A 19,046-nucleotide genomic window follows, 5' to 3' on the forward strand; every position below is an offset into this window, starting at 1 on the left:
TGCACCGAAAAGGGGTGAAAAGGCACAAGCAAGAGAACAGGCAGACGGGTGGCGACCTGGCTTGGTTTCCCCACCTTGAATGAGATCCTGATTCTGCTGTGATAAAGCAAAGAAACACGATTTTTGGTTTAAAAAGAAGACACTCAAGGGTTAAAATAGTTACTTTAAAAATAAATCCTTTATCCCACCCTGCAGATCTCGATGTAAACAATTCAAAAGAAACTCCTGTCTCCGGATCTCCTCCTTGATGCCCGCCTGGGTCTCTGGCAGCGTGGGCATTGTGGCCATGTTAGACCACCGGAGAGGTCTCGTCACGTGCTTTAGGACCACGTTTCCAAAGAGCTCTTGCACGTGTGTGAACAGCACGGTAGAGTGAGTACATGGTTGCTGATCTGCCCAGTGGGGCTAAGCACGATGGAGATGTTCTGTATGTTCATCTTGTTTCCAGTTCCTTGGCGATGACATGGTCCATGTGCACGATGAGTCAGGAGATGAGAAGGTAGTTACATTCCGGCAGCTCCTGAAGCAAGTGCTGGAATTTCTGCACTTTCTCGCTCTCCGTGGCCCTCCCACAAACCTCTTCCAATCACGGCATAAGCTCTTTGGTAAGCAAATTCTCTGGTAGGTCCTGCAGGTACTGCTTCAGCAAACGGGCTACAGTGTTAGGCTCGTATTCTTCCAAATTTGGAGACTCCTCTCGGTCATAGGCCTCTTTAGCTCATCTTTGATTTAATTCCTGAGACTCTGTAGATGCCCTCGCACTGCATGCGGTGCCTCTCCACGTAGTCCACGCACTCCCGGGAGACCGCCGGCAGGTGCACACCATGGCGCAGCATGGACCTCTCCACCGCGGCCGCCAGAGGGATCCCGAAGACGGGCCTGAGGCTCGGAGCATCCACCTGAGGCACCTCTGGCTCTTGGATGGACTTCTTCTTTTTCTTCTTTTCTTTCTACTTTTTAACAACATCGGCCGCTGTCAAGTCTTTGTCTCTTTATATTTTTCTTCTTTGTGCTTTTCTTCTTTATGTTTTTCTTCTTTGGGTTTCTTTTCTATTTTTAAATTCTTCTTCTTTTTAGAAAAGCCGGGCTTCTTGAACACATGGATTCCCTTGGACGTCTTCATTTTGGAAGGGCTTTCAGCCTCATCTCCAGAACTATCTTCCTGAAAGGCAGCATAGCCTTCAGTCTTCTTCTTCTTGAACTTCCCTTTCTTCTTGCCATGGTCCTTCTCCTCCTCCGAGGCCGCATCTGCAGGTTCCTGCAGGGTGTCATGGGGGAGGCGAGGGCTCGCCTGTGCGGTAGAGTCCAGGGAACTTGGTGGGGCTTATCTCTTGGAGCTGGGCGTCGGAGTCAGCCCGCTGCGGTGCTCACTGCGGCTACTGGTGGTGGGCAGGAAGCACTCGGTCTTGCTGAGATCCGGCAGGGAGGCGGCTTCTCCTCACCCGCCCATCACACTTCGCCTGCCGCCGAGAAACTTCGGGCTCCGCGGCCGCCGCCGCCTGCGCCGCGCCCCAGGCCCACCTCTGGCGCCCCATTCCCACCCTGCCTGGCCTCTGCCTGTTTACAAGGGTTGGGACGGAACAGGTCGATCTAGCCCCGCGAGCGCGCACGCCCTCCTCCCGCGGTAGCAGGCTTCGTGGTCCTCCTTTGGCTCTCAGGATTTTGATATTTTTAAAGTTACTTTATAGGCTCAAAGTTTTTTGTTTTTGAAATTTTGTAGACTCTTTTGAAGTTTTGTATACCTCTGATTATCACATGGCATATGGAGTTAAGAATAGGAATAAAATGAGAAGATGCCATTGAGAGTATTAGATATATGATTTGTTTAAATATTTTAAACCATGGCAAATAATTTAGAATTTATTGTAGTTCATTCACAGAAATTATAAATACCTTTTATTTCTTGTAAGGAATTTCCTTAATATTCAGTGTTCAGTATTCTAAAGACTCCATGCTCACAAACTAAGATCTTATACTATCTCCATCTTGAAATATATGTCAATGCAGTACTCAGTAGAGTATAAATTGAACTCTTTATGTAGCAAATGTTTTCTGTAAGGAGTGATCTAGTAAATTTCAGAAATTAAATGCTGTTTATTTTCCCTTTACATAAATCCCAAGGAGCCTGAGGTAAGAACACAAACACATGTAGGTGGATAGTGTATGTATATTATATTTGCGTATGTTCACCTGAGTTAAGACTGTAGGCTATATTGCTAGACTACTACATGAACAATAACAGAGAGCTCTTTCAACATACTTTCTTATAATTGTGACCAATTCTTTGAGGTTTTCAAATTTACCTAGGGGTATTATCTTAAAAAAAAAAAAAAGCATTGAGTAAACTGGGCCTATTCTCTAACATGTTAACATTAAAAGACTATCTTTTTTTTTAAGGATTAAAAACGATTTTAATTATACACATATGGTCACAATTTTGCCTTAAAAAGATTGTTGGGAAAGTACATAAGGCCGCTTGTAAATGTACATCATGTTACTGTTATAATGTCTTATGTCCAGAGAAAAAAAGTTATCATACAGATTTGCTCTTACTTGGGAGTAGGCTATTCAAAAATACAGTACTCTTCTGTACAAAGAAAAAAATCACATCACATTTAATAAGATGGAAAAAGCATTAGCCTCCTTGGTAAGCAAATATCTCAGTCCAATACTTTCTATTATGCACAATACCCTGACTTCAGTTGAAAATGATCCAAATCCTAGCATGTCCGTATTAACAGAGTCAACAACTATGTTATAAAACAAAATGTTTCTCACAATAATAAAAAGAAAGCTGGTTCATACTTCTGAAACCATATAAAGATAAAAATTTTTTAAAAAATCACTCTCAATTTGGAGAAATAAATTTACATTATACAACACTATATTGCCAGGTCAAAGAGGGCAGGGACATAAATGTACACTAAAATGCAATTGTTTCCCAAAGAGATAAAACAAATTCCATTTACAGCATGAAGGTTTACAAATGTACACCTGTACAACCAAGGAAAGTGTCACTACTAAATTAGCAAGGCTTTTAGAATAAACATTGAAACAAGATTTGCTTTTAAAGTGTAAACTTACATCTATTACTACACACACAATGCATATATTTATAGGAAGCAAAAAAAGCTATCTGAATATGTAATCATGCTTAAATGTTGAGCTATCAAATTCACTTTTCAGTGGCCCCTTTTCACCTGTTTCCTACTTTCTGCATCTACTAGGAAAAAGCAAAATTAAGCTCAACACGTCCTCAACATGTCTTTGTAATTCTATAAGCAAAACAAAATACAAATTTCCACTCTTCCTCATTGTAAACCAAACTGAAAAGTTAATATGAAACTTCTCATTTAGTGCACTTAGCTGGATGGAAGTGTCACCATGATTTTGTTTTTTTCCTAACTCTTACAACAATTACATATGTAAGTATATACAACACTTCTGTACGTTGCCAGAGACATTATAGAGCAGTATCTGTATTAAAAACCACATCAACCGTAAATAACATTAAGTTCCTTTTATCTCAAATCATTTTATTCTTGTCTTACTTACTGAGTTTTTATTTGCATGATAGTTTGTGAATTATCAAAATACAACTTAACTTTCTCTTTTTAAAATATTAATAATATTTATGCAGTTGATTGTTAATCTGTTATAAAAGGTTTCACGCAAAGAAAAAAAATAAGGACTATAATTCTATATACATCTCTATAAACCTGTTGTGCTATGGGGTTGTAGACCTACCAGACTGCAAGCCAGTTTTTTAAAAGAATACTGTACTTTTTCCTTTAAAAACTATTTTTGTGACTTTACAAGATAAAAATTTACAAAATATGTGACAACTTTTTTTTTGATACAGTTACATCATATACAGGCATTCTGTGCTTTGCCAGCAATCCAATCTGATAGGTCTCCATTCAGGGCTGAATATAATTTATAATTCACCACCCCCACCCCCAAATATACACAAGAACCTTAAAAAATTTACAAATGGATGAATAAAGTCAATAAATACTTTTGCATTAAAAAAAATTGAAGATTCATAGTTGAGTTGTGTTTTGATAATTCACAAAAGAAATATTCTTCTCACAGGGTTAAATCATCTTCCTTCTTTTTTCCTTTACAGCATTCCATTTGGTGGTCCTCCAGTAGGTCCTAGATCTGGGCTATTTTTCAAATAATATTTTTCCAACTTGACCAGTATATGCTTTCCATATGTGTATTTGCGCAAAGTAGTAATGTGAGGTCGAATCTTGTGCATGATTATCTTTCTCTGAGCAGGTTCAGCCATATCAATCATCTTCTGAACCACATAATTGGCATACTGATCCTTCATCATGGTGTATAAGGCACTGTGAGGACCACCATTCTGGCAGCAAACTTCATCAATCAGAAAAGCTCTCTCAGCACGGGAGGCATGAGTAACACACTTTTCTACCACATTGCTGGCAAATTTGTGTTGACTCAGAGCTAACACCTTTCCTCTGATTTCAGAAACAATTTTGCTCTTGTCTTCAGGTCGACCATGTTCCAGTACATGCTGAATAACGTAATTGCCATACTGATCCTGTACTAACTGCTCTGTATGTTGGTGAAGTTCTTCCAAGATGGGTAAGGTCTGTTCTGCAGTACAATGCTCTAGAATACGCTGAATTACTCTGCAGCCATAAGGATGGGTGGAGAGCACAAATACTTGTCCTTCATCAATGATGAACTGCAGTGACTGTGGCTGAACACATTCAATACATTTTTGTACAACGTGGTTTCCATTCTGATCTTTCACACATTTGAGAACATGACCATCTAGCTCCTTTACCATTTCACTAATTACCTGCTGGTCAGAAGAAATAGACTCTAATGCTTTTTGAATAACATGGCAGCCATACATCTGTAAGGCTAAAGGCAAAACATGACCATGAATACGAGTAGCCAAGGCTAATTTTTGATCCAAACTCCCAAACTCAAAAAACTTCTGTATAACGTAGTTGCCAAAAACATCAGTCATTAATTGATAAGCCGCCTGTAAAATTTCATTAAATACCATCTGTCGCTCGGCTGGAGTAGCTCTCTCTAACTTTTGCTGTATAAACCTAGAACCATGCTGGTCTTGAGAAAACTCAACTATATGTCCATTCAAGTCTCTAAGTTGAAGGTTTGGGAAGCGGTTGTTTCTGAAATCTTCCAATAATCTACTGCAGCCAGAGGGCATAATATCAGACCTATTATACCGAAGCCGAGAAGGAGGAAAGAACTGGCTGCTGGAGCTAAATAGACTGGAAGTGCTTGAAGCACTTCGATATTTTGCTTCTACTCCAGGTGCTGCAGAGATATATCGACCACTACCATTTGTCAGTCCTCTTCATGAACCAAATCCACTGAGGGCTGAGCCTATAGCAGCACCCAAAGAACTACCACTTCCAAATCCAAGAGATGTACTTCCAGGTTGACCAGGTCCATGAGAAAATAAAGAACTGCTCTGGGAGCTATTACTCAAAGAACTGCTCCCATAAAACGAATTAGACTGCAGATTAGTGCTTGGCTGCTGTTGCTGTTGCTGCTGAGGCGGCTGAGTGCCAATTGGCCGAAACAGACCATTTGTACTGCCTGTAAGGCTATTTGCAGTTCCTCCAGCTGCTGCTGCTGCTGCAGCCTGTGCTGCTGCTGAACTAATTAAAACAGGTGTTAGAGCCATTAATCGAACTGGAGCTCCAAGGCCAGTTCTTGCTCCAGGGCCAACCACTAAGGCACCGGTCTGATCATAATAGGCAGTTGGAGCTAGTACTTGATATCCTGGCATGCCTGTAGCAAGACCCTGACCAAATGCCAAAGTTGGATTTGCAGCTGCTGCAAGTGATTCTGCTTGCTGCCCTTGTTGACCCTGATTGGGAGTAAGAAGACGCTGACCTGCTCCAGCACGAAGAACCTGTTGCTGTCCAGGCTGAGCTTGTGAGGCTGCTTGCTGATTGGCTGTATTGTTTGCTGCAGCTGCAGCTTGTTGCTGAAATAAGTTGGCTGGATACATCCCCCATGGAACACCATAATACTGAGGTGGAACCACAGCTGGACCTGCTAATGTTGCTGCTGCAGCCAATCCTGCTGCAGTATATGGATCAGTCCCTGGAGGAGCAGCACTAATAATATATGGATTTGGCACAAATGCAGCTGGAGCAAGGCCTCCTGAGAATACACCAGGGATATGTGGCTGCTGAACTGCTGCTAATGCATATTGCTGCTGTTGAGCTGCAGTTAACTGCTGAACTGTAAATGCATTAGTCCTCTGAAAGAGCTGCTGCTGGGAAATGTACTCAAAGAGGCCTACAGTAGCTCCTGAAGAGTCCATGGGTACATGGTTACCAGGATAGTCGAACTGTAAGGAATCCAGACCAACTTGTTCCATGCCATCCAGATTCTGAGTTTCAGGATTTGAAAATTCTTTAAAACAAGTGGCTTATTAGCTGTAGGATTAGGAAGAGGACCCAATCCTTCTTGGGGATTAGTATTGGGGCCAAGGCACTCAACTACTTCAGTTGGAGAGGCCTCACGACTTCCAGGAGTACGATTAAAATCTTTCCAATCGGCATCCATTCCATTTGGCAAACTTCTGCCATTTATTTTAGAATCATCATCATCTCCTTGTTTAAGATCTCTGTTTTGGTCCTTCTCAAATGGAGAAGCCTTGCCTTTTTGATCTCCTTTCTCAGGTCCATCTGTTTCAGCATCTCTAGTGCCAAAAGTTCCTTTCCTAAAACGAGAATCCAATTTATCAGCAGGAGAACTTAATACATATTCTACCATGCTCACACCAAGGCCTCCACTTTATGATCACAGAGACAGTATTGCATTTACTTCACTGTTTCCATGAAAACCCTGTCCAGATCTTCTCTGTACCATAATAGGCTGGGACATTGAATGATGAGAAGTTCCCCATGCAGTCTCTCTCCATTCATCATCCCCAAGAAATATGCCTTTTTGTCCATCTTTTGTTGAATCATCAGGTTCCCAAAACTTTTTGGTAGGCAAAAGCTCTCCCATTCCCTGAGATTCTAGTGCAAGAGCTTGAAAATCATGATTGATTTCATCCACAGATCAAACGGGGCTGCTGCGGCCGCACTGCCTCACCGGGGACACCGTCCATTGGGCACCGGCGGCGTCGCTCTTGGCCGTCCTCCCCCTCCTCCGCCTTCGGTGGTGGCAATGTCTTCTCTAAAAGACTATCTTGATGTATAAGTATATTTTTAAAAAAACACATTTTATTATTTATTTTAACTGATTCTGAAAACTTTTTATTTATGGTCTTTTAGTAAAATAAGCAAGATATAGCATAATTCTAAACTTTTTTTTTTTGCCAACAAATTCTCCCATTTTGACCTTTACAGAGTTTCAGATTTCTTTCTTTTCCTTCGTGAATGCTACTCATCCTCAAAGCCATCTTAAATTCAAATCTCATAAAAACCCTTTTGGCTAGTTTGTCTACACTAACTTCTTCTCTAAATTTATTTTCCAGAAGAACCCCACAATTTAACACTCTCAATTCACTCATGCAGATTATTTTCCCAAGCAGATTGTGAATTCTCAAGGACAAGGTTTTTGTCTTGTTTTCTATCTTCCAGTGAATATTCTAGTCCTGGACATGTAATAGTTACTTGTGCCACTGTGGCTTCTGTGACTGTGGTAGTGGGTTAGAAGGAGAAGCCCTCTATTCTCTCCTCTTGTTCTGTTCTCTTTGTCTTCCTCCTAACTTTTTTTCCTTTTTGATAATTTCAGTTTTTCTTCTCTCAGCCAATGGATTTGATCTAACTGTTCATAGTCAAGACTAAATTGGTTTGAGCTTTTAAAATCCTCTCTTTGCAAAATTACAAATAACCATGTAAGGAAATGGGAAGAAAACTTTGAATACGGGTGGATAGCAATTTCTCAATGTCCAAACTAGTTTTATCTCTGGTGTCTTTTTGTTTTAAACTTTTTTGTAGTTATAGATGGACAGAATGCTTTTATTTGTTTATTTTTTGTGTGGTACTAAGGATCAAACCCAGTGCCTCACACATACTAAGCGAGTACTCTGCCACTGAGCTATAGCCCCAGCTGTATTTTGTCTCTTGTTTAGTTTCAAAATGCTTTTTTTCTGTAAGTTTGAATAGAAATTTCCCCAAACTAAAACTTTCTGATAAATTGTCAATTGACCATTTTCTTAGTGCAGTGTTTATCATGTTTTCTTATGCATTTAAAACTCCTAGTTATAAACCAGTAATTTTGGGGGTAGTGAAATGCTGAGCAACTTGGCCTTAAATACAGAAAAATCTCACATAATGGGAAAAAAATGTTGTGTGCTAGTACATACAGCAGTGAGGTTAAGAAACAAAAACTTAGTATATGTAAGTTCTGAGCTATCATTTTTGACCCAAGAAAAATATCTTGAATGTTTGCAAATTATTCCCTATAGTAATGATCCCTAACCACTAGTTGTTACACTATAGCAGTTACAGTATAACTACAACTATAGTATAATAACGTTCACAGTGCCTAAAAGCATCCACAAGATCACACTGTTTTATTTGCTGTTTAGCATCATGTCACTGATACTACTGTTGAATTCCCTGATTATACTCTTTTATGTTCTCACAAATTCTCACAGTCTCTGGCATTTATCTAATAATGTGCCAAACATTTGAGTCATATCCCTAGAAGTATATCCTTCCCTAAACAATATTTACCCGAAGCAAAAATATGCTTTACACAAAGATTAAAATATGCAGTGCTTTTGGGACAAGTATGTTATAGTACAACATTGAAAGACTTTGGCTGAAGTCAAATTGTGCTTCCCTAGTTTAGAGGCCAACAAAGTTTGGGGCATTGCACAAAGTTTTGGCATTTCTGCACATAAAGTTTTGTTCTGCTTGCTCCATCTTTTGAAAGAGAAATTGACAAAGGCAACTGAAATAGTAAAGAATGATGGCTTTTCATAAGGACACACTACAAAATGCATGGCGGGTATTAATAAGACATGTAAGCTGTATGTAAATATATTAAAGAAAGGTTTAATTTGCAATAAACCATAAAGAATTAGTATACATGAATATTGTGAGATCGCAAGTCTTACGGTTTCGCCAGCTATTCCTTTATACTTTTTGGAGTTGGTCAATGCCCAATTATAATAGTCTCCTTCAGGAAATGAACTATAGGTGATCTCTGTTTCTAACTACATTATGCTTTCAGAGATTTGGGATTTAAAAAATTTTATAAGATGAAATCCTAATTGAACATGAACTGTTTTGGCTGAATATTTATTCACTCAGCAAATATAAATTGGGGTTGGGAATGGTGGCACATGCCTGTAATCCCAGCAGCTTGGAAGGTTGAGGTGGAAGGATCACAAGTTCAAAGTCATCCTTAGCAACTTAGCAAGACCTTGTCTCAAATAAAAAATTTTAAAAAGGCTGGGGATATGACTCAGTGGTTAAGCACCAAATATATGTGTGTATGTACGAATATATATGTGTGTGTGTGTGTGTGTGTGTGTGTGTGTGTGTATTTGGTTCATTTCATGTGCTTAGCATTATTCAAGATACAAAAACACAGGGATAAATGGAATGGATAAGGTCCCTGCCCTCTCGAAGCTTTACATTCTTTTGAGGATAAATAATAAATTAGTAAGTAAAATGTAGCAAAATGTATTCAGATAGTCATAATGCTATGTACAAAGAAAAAATTTTAAAGGTGTTGTGCTAAACAATGCTGAGGTAGAGTTGGAAAGGGAAGAATTGAATGGTTCTGTTAGATTGGCAGTTCATAGAAAGCCTTCCTGTAGGACCACTCTTTTAGCTGAGACTGAATGACCAGAAGGAATCAGCCTTTGCAGGTCTATGAGAGGTAATGGCATGTAACAGGCAAAATAATATGGTAATTAACATTACAGGTACTGAAGTCAAGTCTCAGCCCTACCACTTAACCAACTTCTTCATTAATGAGAATAATAACTTGTACTTCAAAGTAGGGACCTCTACTGAATCTACTTCAGGGCTACAGCATTTTGGGCAGTGGCTAAATATTATCATTATCATTATCATCAACTGGGGATAGCATGTTCTAGAGTATAACTATACAAAGTCTCTAAGACATGAAGGAACCTGGATGTTTATGAAAGAAAAGGTGCCATAATCCTATCATTTAGTGAGTGGGAGAGAAAGTGGCAGGAGAGGTAAGTAGGGGACAAAGTAGTAAGGTCTTCTGAACAAAAGTAATTCTTAGATTTTGTCCTAAGAGCAATGGGATGCCATTAGGTGGAGGGGTTTCAGCAAACATGTTACAAGGTCTGATTTACATTTCTAAAAACTTTTTGGCTATAGAATAGAGAATGAATATCGGATGGTCTTGCAATTCTCTTTGAAGATAGGCCTGAAAAGTCTTACCAATGGATGGGAAGGTGGAAGGAGAAGGAAAAGCTGCACATGATGCTTTTGCTTTGGTCTATATGAATGTGATCAGCATGGTTGATAGAAACAATTGATGATCAATTTAAAATAGCGTCTTTGTCAGGAAACACAACTTGAAAAGTGGGAGAACATTTTATGAACATTTTTATAATATGCCTTCTTTGATAAGTTAGTCAGTTTCAAGTTATTAAGGATTAGCATCTTCTATAAAACAATTATAAATATAACTCCTACTAGTTGCTTCAGTGATCAAATAATAAAATGCAAGTAAAATTATCAGCTACTAAAAGATTTCTTTCACTTAAAAAATAAAAGCATCAAGTTAGCTAGAGTTGACTGAGAAACATAGGCAGGCAGGAAGAATAGGTATTGTTTGTTTGACAGGGCAGTTATACTCAGCATTGGTTAAGAGGACAATGTGTATCTATCTAGCCAGTCCAGAGAGAACCTGTTGCTGTTAGGCAGCTGTAGGCTCTTCTAATCTCACCCATCTATCTCTCCTGTTGTATCCACAAGCAACCTTCTGAACTTTAATTTCTCAAATAGATTGTCTAGTTAGAAAAATACTTGTCTCTTAAAGTTAACTCCATTATAAATCTGTCACTTTAGAGTTTAACCAGTATGAGTCAGTCTTCCCAGGACTTCATCACCTGTGATTAAGGTATATATTAAGGTGTAAGATCTGCAGAGCCAAGAGATCAAACTTCAGAGTAGAAAAAAGTAATAGAAATTCTGAAACTTTCTCTGATCAATCTAACATCCTCATTCCTATAATATCAAATATTGAACCAGATGAATGAGGGGCATTTTTGTGTGTTCTGAAATCTGTCCCTTGTTATTTCTAGCTTTCTTAACAGTGAGAAGAGCAGATAGCAGTAATACTTAGTTTTTAGTGTAGAATTGAAAAAATAGGACTTGATGTCATAAATAAATCCTGGTTCCTTTTCTAATTTCTCTAAATTTTTTTTGTTGTTGTTGATATAGTCTTCCCTGAATTTCTGCAGTAGCCTCTTAATTGCTCTCATAGTCTCCATATCCTCCCCTCTGTACTCTTAAGATTGCCGGGGTAAGCTTTAAAAATATAAATCACTCCCCCACTTAAAACCCTTCTGGTTTACTTAGAATAAAATCCAATCCCCTAACCATGGCCACTGAAACCTCACAACCCTCTCTACAACTTTATTTCTTCATTCCCGCCCTTGCTCTCTCATCTTCAGCCATTTGGCCTCCTCTCAGATCTTGGAAGAGAGGAACATTCCTTAGAGGCTTTGTACTGCTGTTTATTCTGCCTGAATCATCACACCCCCAGGACTGCATATGGCTGACCTCTCTTGAGGCTCAACGGAAACATTACCTCTTCAAGGATACTTTCCTTGGCCATTTTAAGCCAAATCAGTACTTCTCCCTTTCATCTGCTTTCCATCACAGCATCAGCTTTATATTTGTTCATAGCATTCATGCTATGTGAAATTATTTACTGATTAATTCCTGATTAGACTATAAATTCAAGAAAAACAGGGACTGAAAGTTTTGTTCACCCCTGTGACTCCTGTGTTTGGCACAAAATAGACATTCACTAAAATAGGTATTATGTGAATGAATGGTTTCTCACCTGATTCCACTGTCATAATGTAGTGGGTCAGATACTTGGCTCTGTGCCTTAGTTTTTCCAACTTTAATTATAATGGAAGTATTTGTCATCTCACTCATTTTTGGCATAGAGGAAAAAATAATATCTTCAAATATTACTCCTAAGTAATATGCTGAAACAAACAGGTATAGAAGAAGCATTGTAGTTATACAATGAAAATGTTCCTTATTATCAGGTAAAATTCTGGATTTCTTTTAAAAATTAATTTCTTTCTCTATTACCTTTGGTTTTTCTTGAAAGTGACTGAGATATACCAGTTCAAATTCAAATACACAAAAGAAGAAGCCACCATGGATTTTGACAGGTAGAATCTAATTATTTAATGAACCTGAGAAAATATATAGGAGTGAGGTGAACATAAATTTCTATGGGCCAGAAAAAAGTTTTATACTTCTTTCATCATTTTTTATAAACCCTACAAAACCCCACTATTAAAAATAAAGACTGTAATAATTAAATTTCTGAAATCCATGTATTGAGCTGATGAGAGCAGAGGTGATAGTGGACATCACCATTGTACTATTAAGTCTATCTACACAATGTTGATTGAAGAACTCCATAAGGCCCTGTCTAGCTATTATTCCAATGTTTATCAATGACTATACTGAGATATTGATCCTTTTCACCCTATATCTAGCCACTTGGGGCCTGAGGTAGATAAAAACCCTGGACTATTTGCCTACATGCACAAATTTTGTCATCTGCATACTCCACAGTGATGTATAAATAGCATTTTCTATGTGCTTCTCTGCATGGAAAAGACTGGAAAACACCTTATTGTCTTATCAAACCTAAAAGTCCAAGTTTTAGACACACTTAGTAGATTAAATAGCACACTAGTGGATTAAATAGTACTTCAGAAGAACATAGTGCAGATGAAGACATTTTGTTGAGGAGCAACATTTTTCTTTCAGTAGTTTTTGGCTTCAAATCAGCCAGGAAGTAGAGCTAAGGATCACTAATAAAATAGAAATGGAAGATGCAGATGACAGTGGAAAGCCCTGGGTAATAGAGGACTGCAAGTAAGGGAGATGGATGCCCCTGAAAGAAACGACTTGAAGAGAAATGTGGCATAATTCTCCCTTTTCACTACTATTAACCCTGTTCAGCTTGAGGATTTCTCTATAGTACTCATTTCCTTAATTATTCTTTCATTTATAAAACTTATAGGCAATACTTGAATGTGAGGAGAAAGTCAGTTCCAAAAATGAGAGTTAAAATTTTAATCATCACTAGCTAACATTTGCATAGCACTTTGCAGATTATATTCACATTTCATACTTAATTTCTCACATAAAACTGTTGCTTTTACTCTCTAAAACTCAAGTACAAGTATCACTGACAACCAGATTAATCTCTTTGTTTTTGAAGGTCCATATGCCAAGAGGTAAGCAGTAAAATAGAAATGACCAAATCTTCTAGATATTAAGGAAACAAGAAGGTAATACATATTAGAATTTCCTAGAAGTCAAAAAATGGGTATTTGTTTACATCAGAGTCCTGAATGATTTTACTGGTGAATCCTGGAGGACCCTCTGGGCCACCTGGCTATAGCCCTTCACTCTGATTGTTCAAACTGGTTAAATTCTGGCAGACAAGCTAAGTTGTTTCAAATTGATAAAGCAGCTTAATAATATTTGCATTATGAATTTATACTGCCTCTAAAGATTAGTTAGGGAAAAACTCAATAGTTCAATTACTTAGGATTATTTTTCAGCACTGTGCAACTCTACTGGCAGTCATAGCTCTTCCTCAAAACTACTCAAATGTGAGACTAATTGGAGAAGAAAACTTTGGAGAGAAAAAAAGGTTTAGAATTGGAAGGCAATTTAGTACATCTTGTTCATTCATATCCATTGAATGAAAGATACAGATGAAAGATACAGCCATTCACAGTGTAGTGGGGGACAAATAATTCTAATGGGAAAGCTGTGGGAATTATAGGGGAAGACTTCTTTGAAGAGGTGACACGTTGAGTTAGGTTTTAGAGGATCAAGTGCAAAAGTCAGGAAGAGAAATGGAAAAGCACAATATAAATGAAAGGAACAACATATGCAAATGCACATGGTTGAGAGGAAATCAGATAGTAGCTGCTGGTGAGAGTGAAGGAGAGTATGGATGGACATTAAAGGCATTATACATATACCATCCTTATATTTGATTGAAAGGGATGAATTTAATGGAAGAGTTTTAAGCATGAAGGTGACATAAGTAGATTTTCCTACTAGGGCTATTATTTTGGCAGTAGTTTGGAAAATGGTTTGCAATGTGGAAAAGTAGGAAAGGAGGAAGAATAGTTAGATAGCCACTCCCTGCAAGTATGTGGATAGGATGCCTTTGGGAGATACAGATGGTAGATGCAAAACTAGTGACTGATTTTATGCCTGGGGAGCTATAGACATGTCTGTAAGATTATCTCACAAATGACCTAACCAAAGTGTGTCTAAATGATTTGAGGTCATTCTGCTAGTTAGCAACAGAGCTGATATTAGATGTCAGGGAACCTAATTCCAAATCTGGTGTTCTCATTATTATGACATGTGGCTATACAAGCCAAATTTTGAAAAATAAGTCATATTTTAAATGCTTTAGGGGAACTTATTATTTATAAGTCCTTTGTATATGCACTGTAAACTGTATAATTCTTCCATTAATTTATAGTCTGAAAACTTTCTCCAAAATGTCCTCATGTTTAATTTGTATTTATTTGATTATATACTCAAGAGTTTTGTGTTTTTTGGAATAGATTGTCAGTATTGCATATGATTGAAAAGTATGACTTTTTTCCTATGTGATTATAGCAGTAGTACAAGCTTTGAAAGTGGGACAAATAGTAAAGATATTAAGAAAGCCAGTGTTTCTCAGATCCATAAATTGTATATACTGATGCAGAATCTTGGACCCCTTCCTAACGATATTATGCTTACTATGAAACTCCATTACTACAATGCAGGTAGGTAGAAACCTTTAGTCAAATTCTTCTTAAGTACTAAACTAATATTTTATGTAAATAGAAGGATTTTACGAGCATCTGAAAGATATCCGTTGCTGTACATAAAATATTAATCTGACTTCTATTGAAACTAAGCTTCATGATTTTTTGTCCTTTTCATTTTGAAGTGACCCCACATGATTACCAACCACCTGGTTTTAAAGAAGGGGTAAACTCACACTTACTGCTGTTTGAGGGGGAGCCTGTTAATCTGCAAGTGGGATTGGTCTCCACCGGCTTTCATCGCATGAAAGTTAAAGTCACTACCGAGGCAGCCAGAGTATTTGAATTGGAGAACAATCTCTTTCAGGAGAATAACACTACTAAAATTGCCCATTAGGGTCTGGACTGCGATGATGAAGAAGAGGAGTGCAACAATCAAGTAAGGCCAAGTTTTAGTGAGCCTGCATTGCTTCAATTACACACAATTGACAATTTTCACTTTGCATACAGGTCATGTCACAGTAACAGTCCATTGGAGTACCAGGCATAAAAACTGAAACAAAATTAGCTTCTGACATCAAGGATTTTTTAGCCTAAAAAAAGTACACTCCTACCCGGGTGCGGTGGCACATGCCTGTAATCCCAGCAGCTGGAGAGTCTGAGGCAGGAAGATGGAGAATTCAAAGCCAATCTCAGCAACTTAGTGAGGCCCTAAGGAACTCAGTGAGATCCTGTCTCTAAATAAAATACAAAAAAGGGCTACAGATGTGGCTCAGTGGTTAAGCACCCTTGGGCTTAATCCCCAGTACCAAAAAAAAAAAAGTACAGTTCTCAAGAAAAAAGTATATTTTTAGATGAAATTGCCTATGACTAGGAGAACTGTGCTGGTTCACAACAGATTTAAGTAATTTCTTCCATCTTGCTCCTCCTCAGAATTCTACTTTCATCTCAGGCTCTTAAGGGCCACTCTTTCATATTCCTATCAGGGTTTTCAGGTCCCTGAGCTTCTGTGCACTTCCACATGACCAGTTCAACACCCTGGCAGAACAGCAAGAGAAAAGAAAAGCAAAAACTTGGAATGGAGCTCTCTCTCACACTCCAGATAACAGTATTCTCTATCACTATCTTTTCCTGGAGGGAGAGACAATTCCTCTGCCACTTTAGAAAACTTGATAATTTCTTGCTCTTCTGGCTGCTTTCCATGCCCTTCTTCTTTTTCTTATGTACACGCTTACACATTTTGAAACGACCAAATAAAATTCTCACAAATTATACTGCTATGTTTATATATACTTATAAATAGTATGTCTGCACATGAAAGGCATTTTTGGGGGAGGTATAGGGATACTGGGGATTGAACTCAGGAATACTTGACCACTGAGACACATTCCCAGCACTATTTTGTATTTTATTTAGACACAGGGTCTCACTGAGTTGCACAGTGCCTCACCATTGTTGAGGCTGGCTCTGAATTCGTGATCCTCCTGCCTCAGACTCCTGAGTCACTGGGATTAAAGTCATGTGCCACTGTGCCCAGCTGGAAGGTACTTTTTGAATATCTGATTTGTATAAAATACACTTGAGAGAAGGGTAGCTTCTCCTTTGTAGTTTCAAGTTTCTTATTCATAGGCAGATTTTTTTTTTTTTTTTTTTGGCGGTACTGGGGATCGAACTCAGGGCCTTGTGCTTTCGAGGCAAGCACTTTACCAGCTGAGCTATCTCCCCAGCCCCATAGGCAGATTCTTAAGGACACCTGAACTCTTCTAGTGTGTACTTTTCTTGTACATCCAGGAGCTATATCCATGGAAAGCTTTTTTTTTTTTTTTTTTCAGAATCTTTTCTGTTCTTCCCACCTCAAGCTTGTCTGCCAGCATCACCCACTGTGTGCAGTGCCACCCACTCCCCTGGTTGGTCTGCCAGGGGCACCCATACTGCATGCAGGCCTGTGATACCCTTGTCATCCTGCCTGAGAAAATACTATGTCTCCCAGGCAGAGATAGGCATCTCAACTTCCTTTGTTCGAATCCAGCAGACTCACCAGCTTACAAGCCCTGTTACTTGATATTAATTTGGGATTTACATCTGTATGCCATCCTCACTTACCCAGCCTGTGCCTTGTGTTGAGCTATAATCAAGCCTCACCTGCTACATTCTTAGCTCTGTGAGAAAGTTCGGCTTTCATTTTAAATCCTTTTTCCTCTTTAGTGTGGCAGCTCTTATTGCTTCTCTTCTTAGTTTCCCAAAGCACTACTATTTGTTCCTTTTATTCGAATGCCATATATGTCTGGCATAATGTTTACTTAAAGAGCCTCCCCATAAGTCAGAGAGGCAATCAGGCACTGTAGAAAGTAAAGACCCAAAGGAATAAAGTTCCTGGCTTCAAGATGACTCCAGTCAGGCGGCTCTGCCCACTCTGGCTGCAGGCTCTCTTCACAGGGCGATCCAAGATGGCGGCCTAGAGGGAGACTGCACCCCCAGTCGCTCCAGAACCCTGGAGTTAAGAAGGGGAGGCATTGAGAGACTCGGACTGAAATAGAGCCACGGGTGAGTCTGCCCACTGGGTAAAGCTCGGCCCGGGTGGCAGGCCCAGATAGAGGTGGCTTATCGGAGCCAGGCAGGGCAGCTAGAGTCTTCCCAAGGTAGCCTTCCACACTCCGGCAGTGGGCTCCTCCCACACGGCCAGCTGCACAGCGCAGGCCCACAGTGAGAGCATTTTCGCACAGAGCCAGTTCCAAACCGTGGAACCAGTAGGGGGCTAGGGGCAGTTTTCTTCGGATGAGCTGCTTTATCAGATTCCTCCAAGACATCAGGCTACTGAAGGCTGGGAGGTGATACACTGGAAATCTACCGGGACACTATAAGACAGTAGCAGAAAACTGCAATATCTCAGGGTCCCACTGACAACTGACCAATATGAGAAAACAAGGGAAGAAAATGTCCCAAACAAACCTAGATACTACATCAATAAAACCTAATGACAGCACAGCAGAAGAAATGTCAGAAAGGGAGTTCAGAATGTACATAATTAAAACGATCAGGGAAGCTAATGAGGAGATGAAAGAGCAAATGCAGGCATTGAAGGAGGAGATGAAAGAGCAAATGCAGGCATTAAATGATCACACGAATCAACAGTTAAAAGACCAAATACGGGAAGCAAGAGATCACTTCAATAAAGAGTTAGAGATACTGAAAAAAAAAGCAAACCGAAATACTTGAAATGAAGGAAACAATAAACCAAGTTCAAAACTCCATAGAAAGCATAACCAATAGGATAGAACACCTGGAAGACAGAACCTCAGACATTGAAGACAAAGTATTTAACCTTGAAAGCAAAGTTGGCCAAACAGAAAAGATGGTAAGAAATCATGAACAGAATCTACAAGAATTATGGGATATCATGAAAAGGCCAAATTTGAGAATTATTGTGATTGAGGAAGGCTTAGAGAAACAAACCAAAGGAATTAACAATCTATTCAATGAAATAATAACAGAAAATTTTCCAAATCTGAAGAATGAAATGGAAAACCAAGTACAAGAGGCTTATAGAACTCCAAACATACAAAATTACAACAGACCCACACCAAGGCACATTATTATGAAAATACCTAACATACAAAATAAAGACAGAATTTTAAAGGCCGCGAGAGAAAAGAATCAAATTACATTCAGAGGGAAACCAATAAGAATATCAGCAGATTTTTCAATCCAGACCCTAAAAGCTAGAAGGGCCTGGAACAACATTACCAAGCCCTGAAAGAAAATGGATGCCAACCAAGAATCTTATACCCAGCAAAACTTACCTTCAAATTTGATAATGAAATAAGATCCTTCCATGATAAACAAAAGCTAAAGGAATTTACAAAAAGAAAGCCAGCATTACAGAACATTCTCAGCAAAATATTCCATGAGGAAGAGATGAAAAACAATGATGCAAATCAGCAACAGGAGGAGCTAGCCTAAAGGAATAGCCAAATAAAGGAGAAACCAAATCATGTCAAAAACAAATATGAGTCAATTGACTGAGAAT

The 19,046-nt window shown here is 38.9% G+C and overlaps 1 protein-coding gene and 1 pseudogene across 1 annotated transcript; both read right to left on the reverse strand.

Annotated features, from left to right (window-relative positions):
- Positions 1-159: 159 nt before the first annotated feature.
- On the reverse strand, positions 160-1,535 carry LOC124991405 (ralA-binding protein 1-like; annotated as a pseudogene).
- Positions 1,536-3,683: 2,148 nt separating this feature from the next.
- LOC124990757 (pumilio homolog 2-like) lies at positions 3,684-7,102 on the reverse strand. The gene is given in 2 exon segments (XM_047561084.1): positions 3,684-6,439; positions 6,442-7,102. Coding segments are annotated over 2 exon segments (2,910 nt in total). The 5' UTR covers positions 7,036-7,102; the 3' UTR covers positions 3,684-4,123.
- Positions 7,103-19,046: the final 11,944 nt, after the last annotated feature.

This window comes from Sciurus carolinensis, chromosome 8 (genome assembly GCF_902686445.1).
Source record: "Sciurus carolinensis chromosome 8, mSciCar1.2, whole genome shotgun sequence".
Classification (NCBI taxonomy): Eukaryota; Metazoa; Chordata; class Mammalia; order Rodentia; family Sciuridae; genus Sciurus; species Sciurus carolinensis.